The sequence below is a fragment of the Platalea leucorodia genome, assembly GCF_965183815.1.
Source record: "Platalea leucorodia genome assembly, chromosome: 4".
NCBI lineage: Eukaryota > Metazoa > Chordata > Aves > Pelecaniformes > Threskiornithidae > Platalea > Platalea leucorodia.
This window is the reverse complement of record NC_138826.1, coordinates 98,948,155-98,965,654: the sequence shown is the minus strand read 5'-3', so window position 1 is coordinate 98,965,654 and position 17,500 is coordinate 98,948,155. Positions and strand designations below refer to the sequence as shown.

The window sequence follows — 17,500 nt, the reverse complement described above, 5'->3', positions numbered from 1 at the left end:
TTGTGGCTTTAAGTCATTTATTGCAAGTTATTCGTCACTTCACCCTAAATCCTTTCCATTATTAGGAAAGTGAAGCAAAGCCAGTGTTTTCTGTCTTAATCCTCCTTCTCAGATGCTCTGCACAGTATTTTTTTTTAAATCAAGCTGCTAGGTAAACCATTTTCTGAGCACAAGAAGTTGGAGTTCACTTCATAAACCAGGCACTCTTCAAAGTTGTCATAAGCATATTATAGAAATACACACTACTAGAATGGGATAGTGTACCTTATTAATACTTCATTTTGGTACAATATACTTGCATTAACTCTCTTAACACAGGTATCATATTGTTTCAAGTCAGAGAACCTAAAACATCATAACAAAGATTAGACTAAGAGCAAAGCCTTGAAAACTACAGCCATTAGTCCTGTCATCCCCTATAAAGTTAATGGGTTGGAAAAATGGTCAATCTTTGGACTAAAAGTTGATATTTAATTGAAAGAAAATGTTTTTTAATTGTAATGGGGATTTTGCATTAGTGTGAACATGAAAAGGTACTAAAGAATCTAATGCAAGGTTATGTATTGATTTCCATCTTAACGCTAGTATAAAATGAAGGCGTATTTCTATTTCACAAACAACCTCGCCTATTCAGCACCATGACTTCTTATTTGTTTTAAGGGCATAGAAGACAGAATTGAACGAAAAGAAGAAATAATAAAATATTCTCAAACATTTTTTGCTGGCGCATAGGACAAAAGCCATGACACTGCTGTAAACCCTGATTGACTCTGCACCAGAATTATCAAGATGTTATATGTCGCTTTCATATTTTCCAGTGTTATTTGGTTCAGGAAAGCAAGAGCATCTGTAAACCTAGCACTACACCGCCTTAATCAAAATGGTTTTAGTGCTTGTGGATTATAACAAGAGACCTAACATAATAGATGTGCAAAGTCTGCCCACAGAATTAGCATCACTATAGCCTAGAAGGACGGACGTATTTAGAAAATGTAGTTTTTCTTGAACAGGAGAATGCTTGAGTTAAATGAATTTAAATTCTTAGTATTAATAATACTTAGAACACTATGTTGAATTTGGGAGATTTCATTTTCCTTTTAATACAAACTTATGTAAATCAGGTTCTTTTAAATCCTGTACAGTTTTCTCCAATAATAAGCCATTATTTTGACATTCCACTTAATGCACTTACAAACAAAAATTTATCACGAGTGATACCTCCCTAAGATTTGCAAGTCAGTATAAGTTGCTTCATTTAAAACTGAAAGACAGCATGAAAGATGGAGAAAGCATTGCAAATACTTTATGAAAAGTAGTGATATAATTCTATTATAAAAGTTATTGCGATACTGAGTACTTATGGTCTGCTGTTAAGGTGCTTCTGTTATATACCCTGTAGTCTACCATTTGTAAACACATCTTTTTGATGTTTCTGCCAACATCCTGGCAACAAAGCAGTGCAATTTCAAATGAGCTAATTAACTTAATTGTTGATGAAGCATGAAACAGTTCATTCACCCTGTTAGCTGCACCATGACAACATAAGAGTCTCAGCCCCTGAAGTTACTCATCTATATAAGCCTATCTGTAGCTTTCCATTAAGATCTATTGCGTGCCAAAATGGGTACGGCTCTTCTGACAAAGACCAGCCCATAATGTACATAGGTAGAAAATCAGTGCTTTTGTTGAAAATTCAAATGAACACAGAAATACTAGTAACTACTTAAAAAAAAGGAAAAAAATGCAGAAACCCATTGTAGTTTAAAGCTGCAGATGAAAAGCAAAAGCTGTGTCACTTAGTTTCTAAATGCTCTGATTTAGACAATAGCTGGCAAAACAAAATATTAAAAGTGAAAACTTTTGACATCGTTGTTCAGTTCTGAAAAGCGCAAACCCACCTGTTCACAGTGTTTTTTTTCTGTGTATCTTGTGCACATACAAGAGTAAAAGCAAAAATAAATTAGCAAGTGAGAGTTAAATGGACACGCTTAGTCCTTTGTGCTTTTTTATTTATACTATACACATTAATTCCCACTATATACAAACTGTCAGAATTTAAAACGTGCTTTTTCATACCCCTACTATCCAGTATACAATCTAAAGCATCTCTTCAAATTTTCTGAGGCTCCATTTCAGTAAAGGATAATAAGAGGATTAAGTACTGTGCTATTGAAAGGCCTGCAAAAGTGTTCGACATGAAAGAAAGGATAACAATTTGACCCTCTGCAGATAGCCTCGATTATCCAGTTGCTTGGAATACACAAAAAAATCGCTGACATGATTTACAGTAAAACTTTGTTTGCCCTCTTTCTCTTTCCCTCGCCTTAAAAAACCCTGTACCAACAAATAAAAATCCACCTACTTTAAAAATTGTCCAAAATCTTCACAAACGCTTTCACAGCCAGGCCATTTGCAAACTCCATGACCATAGAGAGTATGGGAGGCCCCAGTCTCCTCATGTGACGAGCTGTTGCAAAAGAATAAGGCATTAGATTCATCTCAAAAGCCATAATCGTTGGAGGCTGCTAGCGCCTGTCAGGTTACGATCAGTGACAAACAGGTCAAAACAGGTCAATTTAGCTCAGAGCAGTCAGAAAAATTTAATCGTTCTATTGAATAGTTCAACTGCCAAGGCTAGATGATGTTCCAATTAGAGAAGAAATAGAGCCAAAGATGACTGTTAATAAAGGATGAAAAAATAAGATGACTGTATAATACTGTATGCTAATTTTGCCATATGACCTTGGTGTAACATTTACCTATAAATAAAAAATATACTCAGAAGTGATCAATTCTTAGAAGAAATATTGAAGACGGACAGTCAAAATTTATGAATATTGTGAATGTTACTACAAAATATTTGGATTTTCTCCTTTAATATGTATAAAAATAAAGTTGCTTCCATTAATAAATATTTTTGTTCACAAGTGTTGCTTCCATTAGCTACTTGGCTTCATAAAAAACCCCAGCTGTGTTCCATGTCTTTTCCTGGGACCTCCACACTAGTTTCATCCATGTACAGTTATCAAAGAAATTCAGGGGATTGCCCCATGGAGGTGGGTGTCAGCTACACATCCTGAAGCAAAGAACCATTCTCTGAGATATAGTCACAAAACTAAAAGTACTACTATAAAGGTATTTAGAGAAGTACCAGTTTTTAAATAATACAAAATAACAATAGGAAAATGTTCTCACAGTCACATGAGGACCAGAGACACTTAAATTATAGTCTCCTATTATAAATTTTAAAGTAATTCAATGGAATATTTATTTGAAAATACAATTACTTACAATTTAGGTTATATAGATACAAATTATATTTCATCTTATATTGAGATCATCTACATCGGACTATACTAATATATTTACTATAAGTGCTACAGATAGTATGTACTCTTGTATGCATTTAATCTGTTACTTGAACAGAAGGAACAGTGAAGAATATCTATCAATGTGTCTGAAAAATGATTTTAACTTTATCCATATGGTTGAATTCCACTGTATTACACTAACGCCACTGAAAATTTGTATGAAATGTGTCAACTATGTTACTGTCGTGCATATAAGAACGAAAATTCAGTGGTTTTCTTCACAAGAGACAAACAATATGAGAACTGCTTTAATGTACTAATTTTTAAAGCACTTTTTACATGGAATCTTTGTACTGAATTACAGCCTTGACAACTAACATATATGTACATTTTATATGAAACCAGAAGTGTGATTCAATAGTAAGGGCCTGACTGCCAGATGTGTTAACTCAAATACGAATGAAACTATGCGCCTACAAAAGTGCCCACAATTCTGCATTTATGCCTCTAGACCAGCACACTCTATTCTGGGATTTCTAATTTTTACCAAAACTACCGTAAGTTCATGTGTTATAAAACCACAGGCAGGTAATTGTCATTGTGTCTGCAAAATGAGACATCATTACTGAAAATGATGCACTATTGACAAACAATTCTGAAAAATCATGTCTCCATGATCTCTTAAATAACCTGTATTAAGTGTTATTTCGTGATTGGCAATAATGTGACTTATGATGTTAAACAACAGCTTTACGTCAAATGATAAGCACAGTTGAAATCTCATCAGAATTACCTGTCTCGCCTTGCATTTAGAACTGAAGACTGTCCATTCACTATGGAATGATGAGTTATTGGTGGTGATGCTTTGGAAGTGGTGGAGGAGGTAGTAGAGGAGGAATTGTTAGTAGTGAGGTCTAGCCCTCCATGTTTAATGCCATTGTCTTCCATACTGTGAACTCCAGTCACTTCTTTCCATAACTGCTGAATCTCAGCAGGACTTAAGCCAGCTATAAAATGAAAGAGAGCCCCACTAATATAACAAAATAAAGAGTTTCATATAATGAGCTCAGTGTTATTAATGGATTAATGCCAACAATAAAGCTGATGCTGTTTTCCCAGAACAATCAATGTGTAGTAAAACATAAATTCATTTTTCTTCTGTCAGAATCCAGGTAATCTAGCTGTCTTCTCTTATGTTATAAACAGTCAATTAGAGATCACCAATTTTAATAATACTATACTTCTTCTGAAAACATTGCTCAAGGATCAAAGAGTGACAGCTACAAAGAACTTGCAACTACTTCTTGAAAAGAAAACAAAACCCAACCCTAAATATACTTCTGGATAAGATTTTTGTTGTCTGCTTAAACAATTTCTTGACATGGAAACATAACTCAATGCCTCCACAATTAACTCAGGTGTTATAATTCTTCTTACTCAAACAGGTAATGGAAAATAGAAAAATATATTATACTAAGGATACAAACATTGATAGTCTCTTTAAACACTTAACAGGAGCAGGGAGTGGGGGAAGAAGACTGGAGGGAGAAAAATTAGAAGACAAAAATGAAATCAATGCGATCGTAACAGGTTTAATGTTTGAGCAGAATGCATCTGACTTTAATTAATGACACCCACATATTCAGTAGTCCTGTTTAATATTTACAAAAATTGTTCTGTTTAAAAATGTGTCTTAAGAAGCAAAACCAAAGTAACTATTTGGAAGAACAAAACCACTACAATGCAGAGGTAGATACTGGTGACCGCTTAAGCTCTTCGGTACCATTCAGTGGCACCAGACAACTAGAAAGCCAACAAAACTGGCCCATTTACAACTCCCTCTACACAGATGAAATTGCATGTAGTGTAGACCATCAAATTCCTCCACTATTTTTGTTGTTCAGCCCTCCGGTGGAAAACAAATCAGAGGGTTTGGCTAGGAGAAAGGAGACTGTCTCACCAGTCTCCTGGGGCGATGGGCAGCCACACAATATTTGAGGAGCTTCTCAAACTTCTCTGCTATATGCACAGCACTATTCTGGAGTCTAGCCACCAGATCTTTGCAGATAGAGCTTAAATTTGCTCTCTACTCCACTTCTAGCCTGGAAACTTGTAGTTTCTGGGATTCATCCTCGGCCACAAATAGCAATGTCTCATAGAATGTATTCATACATCTGTGTTAGGGTTGTCTGGCTCAAGTTGAGCACTTTGCACGAAGTCATGGAAACTTCCATTCCAATATGCTTCTGCCTGAAGCAGATTGGAAGACTCCCAAAACACAGGCAAGAGAAGAGCTGTGAGCATTCTCTTATCCTGCCACCAAATATGCAGCTGAGGTAGGAAATTCAGATTTTGAAAGATGAAGAGTTCATCAGTATCTGTCACTGCCAGTCTTTCTAATTTTGACATCTCCCTCTTGAAGAACACTAAATTAAATGTAGAAAAGAATGAGAAGCCCAGAGAGCTTCTTGTGAAAGATCTGGTTTCATGGACAGGTTTTTCAGCCTGACATGGTTTGGGAAAGAGGTATCTTAAAATCTAATTCTGTCTTCTGTATCTCGTCTCAACAAGTGAAATTAGGTAAGACATGCTTATGGTATCTAGATCTGCTGGAATGCGAAACATGCAAAATGCCGATGTTGTCTGAATTAAAATTTTGCTCTTTTTATTTTATAAAAGAGCTCAAATTTATTGTCCTTCAGAAAAGGATTAAAATCTATCTATTCATTCAAACTTTTCATTGGGGATAGTTTTGTTTGGTAAACAAGATATATTAGAAAGATGTAAAGATTGTTTTTCACTGTTTGGCAAATCTGTTTACTAGGTAATGTTTTATTTTGAAGACATAGGAATTGAGACTACTAAAACGGATTCAACAGAAAATTATGAAAATCACAGTAAGTTCCTTAATACTTCTCAATAGCTGTCTCACCATGAAGTATACAAAGCTATTTAAAAATAGACTAGTAGTGATTTACATAAATAATAACTTCTGGAGGTAGTGTGGAAACAAATGGGTTGGAAGGAATTTATTTTTTTTTTAATTATGAAAGGAGCTCATTTTTAGATGACTACTATTTTGTGTCCGGCTTCTCTACCTTAGACACCAACACCCGCTGGCAAACTCAGTTAATGACAAAGTGAAAAAGAATTGATTGGAATGTAAAAGTCTTAAAACTGGGGTTTATATCATATTTGCACAGCAAAAAGCTAGGTTTTAAGTAAGCAAGCAAAGAAGCCAGGCTCTAATTTACTGCATTAGAGAGATGGGTAACGGGAGTAATGGTAATACTAGTTGTAATTGTTTAATGAAGGTAAGTAATTACTGCTGTGTTCATGAGGTATGTTCCAGCAACACTGCAAATAACCCATTTTAGCGTGGTAAATAATAGTTACCTGCAAATGTAATCCCAAATCAAAATGAAAAGTAATGTATCCATTTAGGTGGCATGACATACACAGTACATTATTTACTTCAGTCTTCCCTTCCTCCTGCTGTTGAACAAAATAAACTAATTTTGTATTGAAAAAAAAAAAAAAACAAACCAAGAATAAACCCATCTGTTTGAATAATCAGAGGGCGAACATATCCTTGTGTCTTGCAGCAAGAAAATTTTCATCAGAGATCATCAGACTCTGGGCCTTGGGGGAGCTGAGTAAGAGCTGCCCCAGGAGCTGGGTGTACGAATAAGGGCTGGGAGCGGCTGGAGCAACAGCCCGTCCCATGGGCAGGGGTCTCCTGCCCCTCTGGGCAACTGCTGGGCAGCCCCTTCCTCTGTGTGAAGCTACGGATGGAGCTGTGTCTCCAGGCTGCCTAGCTTACCTAGATTTTTTTAAAATCAAAAAGAAATTTCTCTCTGGACTCAGGCTGGTTAATTTTATCACTTCTTCAGAGCACTCTGAAAGGCTGCCTTTTGGGATAAAAGGATTAAGGGCAGGCACTTAAAAATTATAAAGTTAATAAGTGGATTTGTAATTAATTGTAAATTATGGCAATTTTGTAGTTTCTGTGTCTGAAAAAGTCCAACTCCCATTTTACAAGACTTGTAAAATGGCTGACAGATAATTTTAGTCTGGATGTAAAAGTAGGGTAAGTTTTAAAGTTTCATAGGTTGTGATTACCCTCAAAATACCCTCTCCACACCACATTAAAGGAGAAAGGATCAGGAAGAGGATCCAGAGTGGGATAAAAATTAGAGCAAATACTGATTTGCTGTGCAGTTTACTAACACCAACAATTTCGGGATTTTGAGGTTAGTTTTATAACTCTTTTCATCACTATCTACTCTGTTTTTATGTTTGAATAAATACTTAATAATAACTACCACTTGTAAAACCCATCCATGCATCTGTTTTGCATTTTCCTACATGGCCCGATCAAAACTTAGGGTTTTGGGTTTGGGTTTATTTGGTTTTTTTTTTATTGTTGCCATTTACAGTCCTTTGCATGTAGCTAGCATCACTGCAGCATTACATGGAAGTAATTCACAGCAAGCCACTGGTTTTGGATATGGCATCGTGAAAATCTTGTCACAAAATAAATGCTAAAATACCTCTTTTATCTTATTTGCTATACCTGGCCATCAAGAAAACATGGTAAACATTCCTGTCCTTTAAAGACAGAAACTATACTTGGAGCAAATACTGTTTATAGACGCAAACCTCACAGCTGTACTTGAAAGTTACGTCTTTTCATACTAACAAATGCAAAACCCATGCTCTCTTTGTCACTAATAATTTGTGGTTTACAGGACTCTTTATGACCATTAACTTATAAACATGAATCACCCTGTGTTTCTCTCATTATTCTAGCCATCCATGTAACTCAGCAATCTAAATGGATGCAAATAAAAATATTTGTGTTACACATATGTAAATCCTTCTGTATAACCGTATTATACACTTTGCAGTACAGTGGAATGAGAAAAACATCCTTTTACCACATCCAGTGTGTATTACCTTAAGTAAATTCTCAAAGTTTCATTTAATACCGCCACAGAAAATGTCTGTCATAAAATTTGCTAAACTTTATGAGAAAAACAAAGAAAGTTTGATCCTCTGATTTCATGCAAACCCCAATGCAGGGGCATCTATGTTAAATCTAGTAAGTACTACTTGGATTTGTAAATATTGGATATATTTGGATGTATTTTGATGTGTAAATTTAAGATTTACGAGACAGTCTCAACAGATCTGAAACCTATTAATCTTCATTACATTGTTATGAACTGGACTGGGTGCTGTACCTTCCTATGAAAGACACAATGTGCTGTAAGAGAAGCCCACAGAAAGAACTCCGAGCTGCTCACAACTCTGCATTTGGTTCTCTGTTTCAGCATCTTGCTAGAAAGACCTTCCTTCTTACCCTCATCATTCTAACTTCACCTCACCTGGCACAGAGTGAGTAGCCTTTCTGGAGATGCAGAGAGGCTTTCCAGGGGAATCTGTCTTGTGTTTTTTAAGTTTGCACATCCACATCTGGGCTATGAAAAATCGAGGTCCTATAAATTAACTTGTGTCTTTAAAGGAACCCTACATACACAGTAGATACTAGAACTAGGAGAGAAAAATAGAAGAATTAAATACTTGAGTGGAATTCATTATAATTAAAAAATATCAAGGCAGAAGCAAACAAGAGATTAATTTACTTTAAAAGGAACAATCCAGATATATTTTAACTGTAAAAGTGTGTAATTTTTTATTTCTTTAGTATCAAGCTTTTTTGTTATGACTTCAATTACGCTTAATTCTTTGAGTAAAAGAAAGTTCTTAAAAAGAACTGTTTACTAGTTCTCCTAAAAATGCATTTGAAACGGTATTATTTTTTCTATGTTTTTCTACTAGAAGTGGATGAATGAGTGTTGCATTAAACTAATGAATATCAATGCAATTGGGTAGGAGTGCTGAGGGAAATCTACGGGGATTGCTTAATGTGAGAGAAAACCTGAGGAATTCCTCTTGCAACAGATGGCACAAGAGGAGGCTGCAGAAGGTAAAGCTGTTCGGAGGGAGGTTGTGTTTCAATTGCTTTTTTCCATTCTGGTCCAATGTGACTTTGTACACAAGGAAACCAGCATTACCAGTCTCACGTGTCCAAATTCATGAATCAGCTTGCCTCCCCGCTGCTATTCTCAAATAATAATATTTAGTGTGATAGCTTACCTAGTACTCTTTTTGGTTGTTGTAATTTTTATAACTTTAGATATGTTTGCGTTATAGCTTTTCCACACAACGCAATGTATGGAATTTACACATTTATTTGTCATCTCTGCTTTCCAGGGACTGAAGTTTTTAGTAGGTAAGTCTTTCTCACACCTTTTTTCTGTCTTTTCTTTTTTTTGGTCTACATTGTTGCCTATATACTGTGTACTCTGCTTTCGCTCATCTAATTTCTAAAGTTTCGATTTCATAATAGTTACCTGGTGGAAGAACGAGAAACATGCGTAAAGACCAAATAAAAGTAATGTTACCTGTCATGAACACAGTCTAAACAATGCTCATTGCAGGACTGGGGTGTCAGAGATCAGAGTATTGTGTAATTTTTATAACAGACATTTAGCTCACCTCTCTATGGTAACACAAACAGAAACACATACCTCACAGGTTATAGACAGAGTCCTTAAGATGGGAAGACTTTGGCCTTATCTTAAAATGTAAGCAGCATTTATCTTCAAGTTAATTTACTTTTCAAAAGTGCATGCCCTATTTTCTTTCAGCCATGAATGTATTTGTGTCAAGTAGTACAGTTTGAGCTCATTTTCAGCATTGAGAAATCTTGATCAAAGTGACAAGGCGAATTTTTTTCCCCGAAAAGTCTTCACTGTTATTTGTCAGTTATAATTCATTACTATTGGAATCACCACCTTCAAAACTGTTGTTACATTTAACATTTTTAATACAAAGCAATAGCAAAAAAAATGAATCTTAAGGTTTGTCCCTAAATTCACATGTCATAAATTGAAGATTCAAAGTTCTGTTCAATGCCAAACACTTTCTTTCCTTAGAAGGGGAAAAAAAAGTGAGTTTTGGAATGGCTTTAATATCACTGTCTGATATACTTCATATCTGTTCGCTTATATTAAATGAAATGATAATATTTCCACTAAATGAGATCTCAGTAATTCCTCAGAGAAAAGCAATGGTGTTTGAATTGTGTTGCTATTAGAAATTGTTTTCAGTACATAAGGCTAATACATATGCATCTTATATCTAAGAAAAAACATTCAAGAGCTGTTTTCTTCCATAAAAGTATGCTGTAAAATTTATCAGCCTCAAGAAAATTTGGTAATACGAGTAATAAAGTTGTAATTATAAGGTATTTTTAAGTGTCATAATGGGAAACTACTGAAGTTCGGATGGAAATGGAACAGTTAAAAAAGTTGTGACTTAAGAAATTGCTCCATTCATATATTACTCAAATACCTTGTGGCAGAGACTGGACAGGAAGAGCAGACTGGCCAGGTGGGATGGAAATGAGTCCCTGACGCTGAAGGTTCAGCAGATGTTGCTGCTGCTGAAGTTGTTGCATCTGGAGGAGCTGCTGCTGGAAGACAAGCTGCTGGGCTGCCAACTGCTGCTGCTGCTGCTGCTGCTACAAAGAAGGGGGGGGGGGGGGGGAGGGGGGGGGAGGAAAATGCAGCAAAGAGTAAAGTGTGCAGTGAAGGCTAGAAAGCCAAAAATGTAAAATCAACTTCTTTCCCTTTAATCTCAGTTATTAAATAATAATGCTATTTGTAGAATACTCAGGCAGTGAAAGTGTTTGAAATTTTCTATTATATTCATTCAAGCTATTAGGTGTTAGGGAAAATGGCAAGATACACTTAATGACACACTAAAGAAAAGGGTCAAGAGAAAGTATGTAACAGCTGTTTCAAACAAAAAAAAAAAAAGCCCAGCTCATGGCAGATGATAACAAATTTATCTATGCTAAAAGTGTAACTCTTTACAGCAGCCTGTGATTTGAAGGCACTCTTGTTTTTCCAGTTGACTAAGTTTGGTCCACAGTGGCCCATGAATGTGGTCTCCAGTGATCTATTAGTAAACTGGGATGTAGCCTTCATTTCACTGGCCTGTTAGCTCTTTCTCTTTTCTTGTTGGAATATATTAAAAGGGGCATTGCATTCAAGGCAATGGAGCAAAAGTATAAGTTCCAATTTTGTGAGGCATTTCAAGACAAACTGGAGTCTGCAAAGACTCAGGAGGGTATGAGAAGGCAGTCACACTTCAAAGAAAGACAAGCTGCTGTGGAAGACCTTTCCTTTCTAGTTTGGGGAAAAGAGAAACTTCTGATGCGCTCACTGGAAAACAGACTGCATAATGGAGCAAGTCATGTGGATTGCCCAGAGCCTCCGGAGAAATACGGGAGCAATTTCTATTCCGTAGTTGATGGCTGTCTGAAATTCTATTCACAAATCCAAACAGAAACAAAGCCTCAGGAGGTCACAACTGCTTCCTTGACGTTTGCATAATGGGCAGCTTGAAGACAACGTCTAGGATACCTGCTGATCAATTTAACTACTTCAACATGTTTTGTTTGTATTATGTTTATATTTGATGCAGTTTGCTGACAAGTGCAAGCTAGGCCTGAGAAACCTGCTTGTCAGGTTGATTTATGAGCACATCAAACTGTAACTTTCTACTCGCCACTCCAAACCTACAGTAGCAGTTCATTAATCAGGGGCCTGTGACTTTGAAATCTGTGCTCAATCGCTCTTTTTCAGCCATGGACTAAATTTGCATGCTCTCTGAGCTGTGCCACTGAGAAAAGTAAGGCTCCTTCCCCAACACAGATTGCCTGTGAATACAAGATAATCAGTACGGTGTCCACCACACAGCTTGTTCCTTGCACACTCGGATTCATTAGCGAACATTAGACGACAGCAGCACTAGACTGCTCAAATCCTATGTCTCAGGAAGGGAAGCAGGAGAATTATACCGGCACTGCTATTAAGCCTGGTAAAAACATAAGAACAAATCTTTGATAGCTGCATCCTTGCTACAGGAAAAAATCTAAACTAGTCTTGCCTTTTCCAAGCTTCTGACAGCTCATAGTAGTATGCATCAGCAAGGGTCTTAGCTCCTACCTCTTTTGCTTGCTTTCCTGGATGCTGTTGCTGCTGCTGTTGCTGCTGCTGCTGCTGCTGTTGTTGCTGTTGCTGCTGCTGCTGTTGTTGCTGCTGTTGCTGCTGTTGTTGTTGCTGTTGCTGCTGCTGTTGCTGCTGCTGCAAAAGCTGAAGATGTAACTGCTCTTGCTGTTTCTTGTAAAACTCTTGTAGTTGTTGCTGAATAAACCATTTTGACTTTAATAAATAAAGGCAAAAGTTTCAAGTATTATAAATCTCCTAAACTCTTCTAGATTGGCATATGGTAGCGTAGCCATTAAGAATCACCTCATAACAAAAAATGTGATTTGAAGAGGCAGATCTACATACATTTTTTTCCAAGGCGGTTCTGAAATTTTCCAATGCAGATTCCAAAATATCCTAAACAGAAGGGTATAGAAAATCTGTATTCTAAAGGGAATGCAAGAGCCAAATTAACTCCTCAAATAACTATACCTAAGTTCCTCACATGTCCTATATAACAATTCAGAAGCTGTACTCATCCACTTGCAAGAAACCTAAAAGTCACTAAGGCCAAACTAAACTGTCTGTTTCTTAGGGGAAAAAAGTAATTAATCTGTCAATCTGTTTAGCGGGATGCTGGATTCACAACTGAAGGTGAATTGCCTGTAATGATCATGGTACTGGATATTAAAGTGTTTAAACATACAGTGATTGAGCTATCACTATGACAAACAGACACATCATTTTCTGTATGACAATTAAGCACCCAATCAAAAATCCACTCTGCGTTACACTGAGGTAGGTACTGATCACCAACACTATCTTTATTGTACGGATAACAAGTTCATGGATTCTTCACTCAGCTGCCAAATTTTGTGCTAAGGAAACAGCAACCACCTCCTTCTCTTTAGCCTTATCTGGGACAAATTTCTTCTATGTAAAAACAAACAAAATAAAAAAAACTTTTTCCCATGATGAAACAAGCTGTTAAGTTCAAATTTCATAACCGCATACCATTTATGTGACTAAAGGGAGCACTACAGTGTTATGAATTTTAAAGCAACAATTATCTACAACTCTATCTGCACTTCCTTTGGCAAGTCTACAATTAAAATGTGCCTAAGCACTTGAAAATTTAAATATCAATTTGTTCGGTATTTGTAATGCATCTGCCACTGCTGCTGCTGCTGTTTTTAATATAATATTTAATGTTTCAAAATCGTAATATCACACTTCTGTAATTAAAACAAGAAATTTAAAGACTGAGAAGTTTCACATTTATTTTCATTCTTTTTGGTGTAATGAGTGATGAAATATTACAAAATAAGACCCATAAAATCTGGCTGACACTTGTGCGAATGCCCTGTGCTAACGGTCCAAAGCAGGTAACCCACATTACCTGCTGCAACATAACTGCTTGCTGCTGCTGGAGAAGTGCTTGAAGCTGCTGCGGAGACAACACTTGCTGCTGGAGAATCTGCTGCATTTGCTGAGGGGTGATCACCTGGGGAGTCATCATGGCCACTGACACAGGCACCTGCACAGGGAAAGAAAGATATCATCGTCAAACACATTTTAGTTCGCCTGCACCACAGCTGTACGTCTTTTTTATTTTGTACCAAAGATGGACCATAATTTTTTACATAATATTTATCACTGCAAAGTTCCAGTTTCAGTCAGAACCTGTAATTTTAAGACCACAGTACTGTGGCACTCTATTTCCAGAGGCATCAGATTCGATCAGACTCAAGCTTTATGTTTCGCATCTCGTATGTATTCCTGCAAGAAATTTAAGCATTGGCTAGTACAAATGTGTATTTAAAAATAAATGATCACATGGCAGGGCTCTCAACACTTCATAATCAATCATCTTATCAAGTGTCATAATGTTACGAATGGAAAAATCTATTGAGACTGTCTCAAAAGATATGATTAAAACAGACAGCAAAATAAGTATCTTAAAGCAGTAAATGTTTTACACAATATAGACACTTAGCCTAGAAAAATATTTGCGTAATACATCACTTCAGTATAAGAAAACCTTTTTTGCTTGGCTAGTCTTTTAAGGAAGTCTGACTTATACAGGAAAAAAAAGCTACAGAAATACTGGAGTACGGAGCAGGGGCTGCCACCTCAGTCATCCGGTCTCTGCAAAGAGAAATGTGTTCTCGGTCACTCCTAACTGAAAACTGAAAGTTGGGAAACCTTGTCATTAGATTATTAGTTTGTCCACTAAAATTTAAGAATGCATTTTTGTGTAGGTGCTCTTTTGGATGCAGCTTTATTGTCCGTTCATTATACACAGAGATGAGGCGTGTACATATAGGTAAACACCAAACTACACCCATGCTCTCAGGAATATATACGCAAGTGGGTAAGACACAGCAAGGATGCGTGGTTGTATACATAAGAGAGAAAAGTCCCGTGGAAGAGCCGGAGGTATGTGCCGAGCCGTTGAAGCAGACACACTGTGTGAAACCCCTGCTCGAGCTAACCAGGGCACAGTCAAACAGCTGTCAGCAGGCCAAGTTTTCCACCCATGAAAAAGCAGCCACTCGCTTGTCTAGCAAAATTCAAATGTTTTTTCTGTATATAATAGCAAGCTGGCATATAAATACTGCTTTGTGAGATGTTTGTAGGACATTCCAGTCTTCTGTAAATCAGCAAAAATAATATTATTATTAATAAAATAAATCATGAACAAATCTTAGGAGGAAAAACTTTTCTAATATTTCTATTACTTCAATCTATCCCAAAAGACTTTGTATAAATGTAATACTTAGAGGAAAAGAGAAATACAAGTCTGCTGAAGTTTACTTTTAGAAGAAATTACTTCATCTAATATTACACAGAGTACCACTTTTCACATGATTCATCACAGCATAAATTTAGGTCTTAAAACACTGACTAATTAAGAGTCTGAAAGTAAAAGTACCTACTACTACTGAAAAGTCTGACAGTCTTTTGCAAACAAGTTAATTTTAAGACTAAAAATTCTGAAGGTCTTACTCTAAAATACAAGTGGAAGAGACAAACCAGACTTCCACTCAGAATCAGACACTTGTGGCGGGGAATTTATTCTCAGCTATCACTGGACTCCGATAGCCAACAGAATAAGGAAATCCCAAGGAAAGTTTATCTGACCTAGTTTAGGCATCTATTTAGCATGGGATTAATCGCTCTCTGAATGTGCCTGTCTCTCTCCTTTGAGTGTAGACTCACTTTGAGTAGACACCTAACTTTCAGATGGTTAATGTTGGTTGTTGCACTTTGTCACAGAAAGCAGTTTTGTGGTATTGGAAACACCACATCTCTATGCAATAATGTTTTATTCTAAGTCTACCTGGTCCTAAGGGCAGGACAAACAAGTTTTTACAACTTCGGGATGCATGAGCAAAGAGTAAATTCACTGACTGGAGGCAGTGTTCAATTCCCTCTGAAGTCAATAAGAATTTCCTCTGTTTACGTGAGATCTGAACTTGCCTTCTTGTAACAATTCTGCCTTGGTGATGCTATTAAACTTCCACATGTCACACAGAAATGAGAAGGCAGACAGGAAGACGGACACCTTCCCAATTAAACCATTACCTTTAACCTTTAAACCCTGCAAGAATTTTCCTAACACTTATATACTTACTACTATAATATATAGCAAATGGTGAAGGTGTTGCACACTTGCTACTCCACTTCTCTTACCTTTACATCCCCTCTATCTCCCCTGGCTTGTGTATTTTCAAACACGCAAGTAAAATTTCTCATCGAAACAGAGTGAAAATCAACTTAACTCTCTAAGTGGCACTGATTTATTCATGCTCCGTGCTAAAGACTCTAGCCAGTAAGATGTGCAGTAAGACTCGTGCTGCCGCAAGAGTCCTCTGTTTCTCAGTCTGAAATACAGATTCCCCTTCAGCAGGCACATTTCTGCTACCTTTTGTAGTGTCTGCTCTGAATCTCCCTGGCTGTGTACTTGCTCTTATATTTTGAGACATGCCTGCTTTGCGGTACACTCTAAGAGCTTTTCTCTTCAAATTTGTTCTTCCCCTATTTTTCAACAGTCACTTTCAACTGCATAAGCTAAGTAAGGAACCTAATTCACCTGTTTTTCAGGATGACGGACAAAAGCATGAAAAAATCTGGCAGTCAAGATCATTAGTAAAAATATGTATTTACGTAGATAATATTGCCTTTAACAGAATTTTATGTGAGGATCCATGTGTGTGTATCGTACCTGATATAGATCTTCTTTCCCATAGATAAAGGACAAAGCATTTTGAAAATTGCTTGAATTTTAAATTAGCAAAACGTATTAAGCAAAAAGATTTCTCTAATTGTAATTAGGTAATATAAATTGGTACATTTCACAGCCTTCAGTGATACACCAGACTGCACTTTATTTCTTATGGGCATAGTGTTACTGTGCTATCTGGGTCGTAAGACTATCAGAAACCTGCTATTTTATGGCTAATTATGTGCATTAGGTATATTTCTTTGGTTTGGTGTCTGTGTTTTTCAAGATTTCTGATCTGAATTTACAAAAATGTAGCAAAGAGGCAAACTCTGACTCTCATAGAAATCTCTCAGTGTATCTGAAGTCAGTTCAGGTAGAGGACAGTAGAGGGACCCAGTGAAAAGATATGATCAGGTGAATGATGTGGTTCATTTGAGTGGGCCACAAACTCCCAACAAATTCTCGGTCAGACCTCTCATAAAAAACTGAAGAGACAAAGTGAAACACGTGATTTATGACCGCAACCCATTTGTTACAAGACGTCCTCAAAGACATTGAACTCCCAGCTCTGGCATGAAGATGACCGGATACAGCAACCCTACAAAACTCAATGGGTCAGACAGCCTCTGAAGAAGATGTAAATTTGTCGACTCCATGATGGACCCTGATGGAGGCTTCATGTTTTGAAGAGTTTCTCATGTTTCTGATGCCGCCTGTCCCCAACTTCTTTGGATTAGCTTACAAGTCCCGCTAAATAAAACTATAGCCATGTCAACAAACAATTTTTTAACACATCTAAATAGCATTTCAGGCAAAACCAACTGTAAACTGCTTTATTACTACATGTGAATGTACTAATTAAAGAAGAGCTACGATGCAGAATGAGAACGTTGATA

At 36.7% G+C, this 17,500-nt stretch overlaps 1 protein-coding gene across 8 annotated transcripts in view; it reads right to left on the bottom strand.

Moving 5' to 3' along the window:
• The window catches only part of FOXP2 (forkhead box P2), a gene marked incomplete at both ends in the record, with an annotated part of 196,228 nt that overhangs the window by 48,774 nt on the left and 129,954 nt on the right, over window positions 1-17,500 (bottom strand). For 2 of the 8 annotated variants that reach the window (XM_082311272.1, XM_082311276.1), the window contains 5 exons: window positions 2,363-2,467; window positions 4,105-4,318; window positions 10,734-10,896; window positions 12,395-12,592; window positions 13,776-13,913. In XM_082311272.1, coding sequence (XP_082167398.1) covers window positions 2,363-2,467; window positions 4,105-4,318; window positions 10,734-10,896; window positions 12,395-12,592; window positions 13,776-13,913 — 818 coding nt within the window. Of the gene's footprint in view, window positions 1-2,362; window positions 2,468-4,104; window positions 4,319-10,733; window positions 10,903-12,394; window positions 12,593-13,775; window positions 13,914-17,500 lie in introns of all 8 variants that reach the window. The other 6 variants (XM_082311273.1, XM_082311277.1, XM_082311270.1 and 3 more) reach the window with 5 other exon arrangements.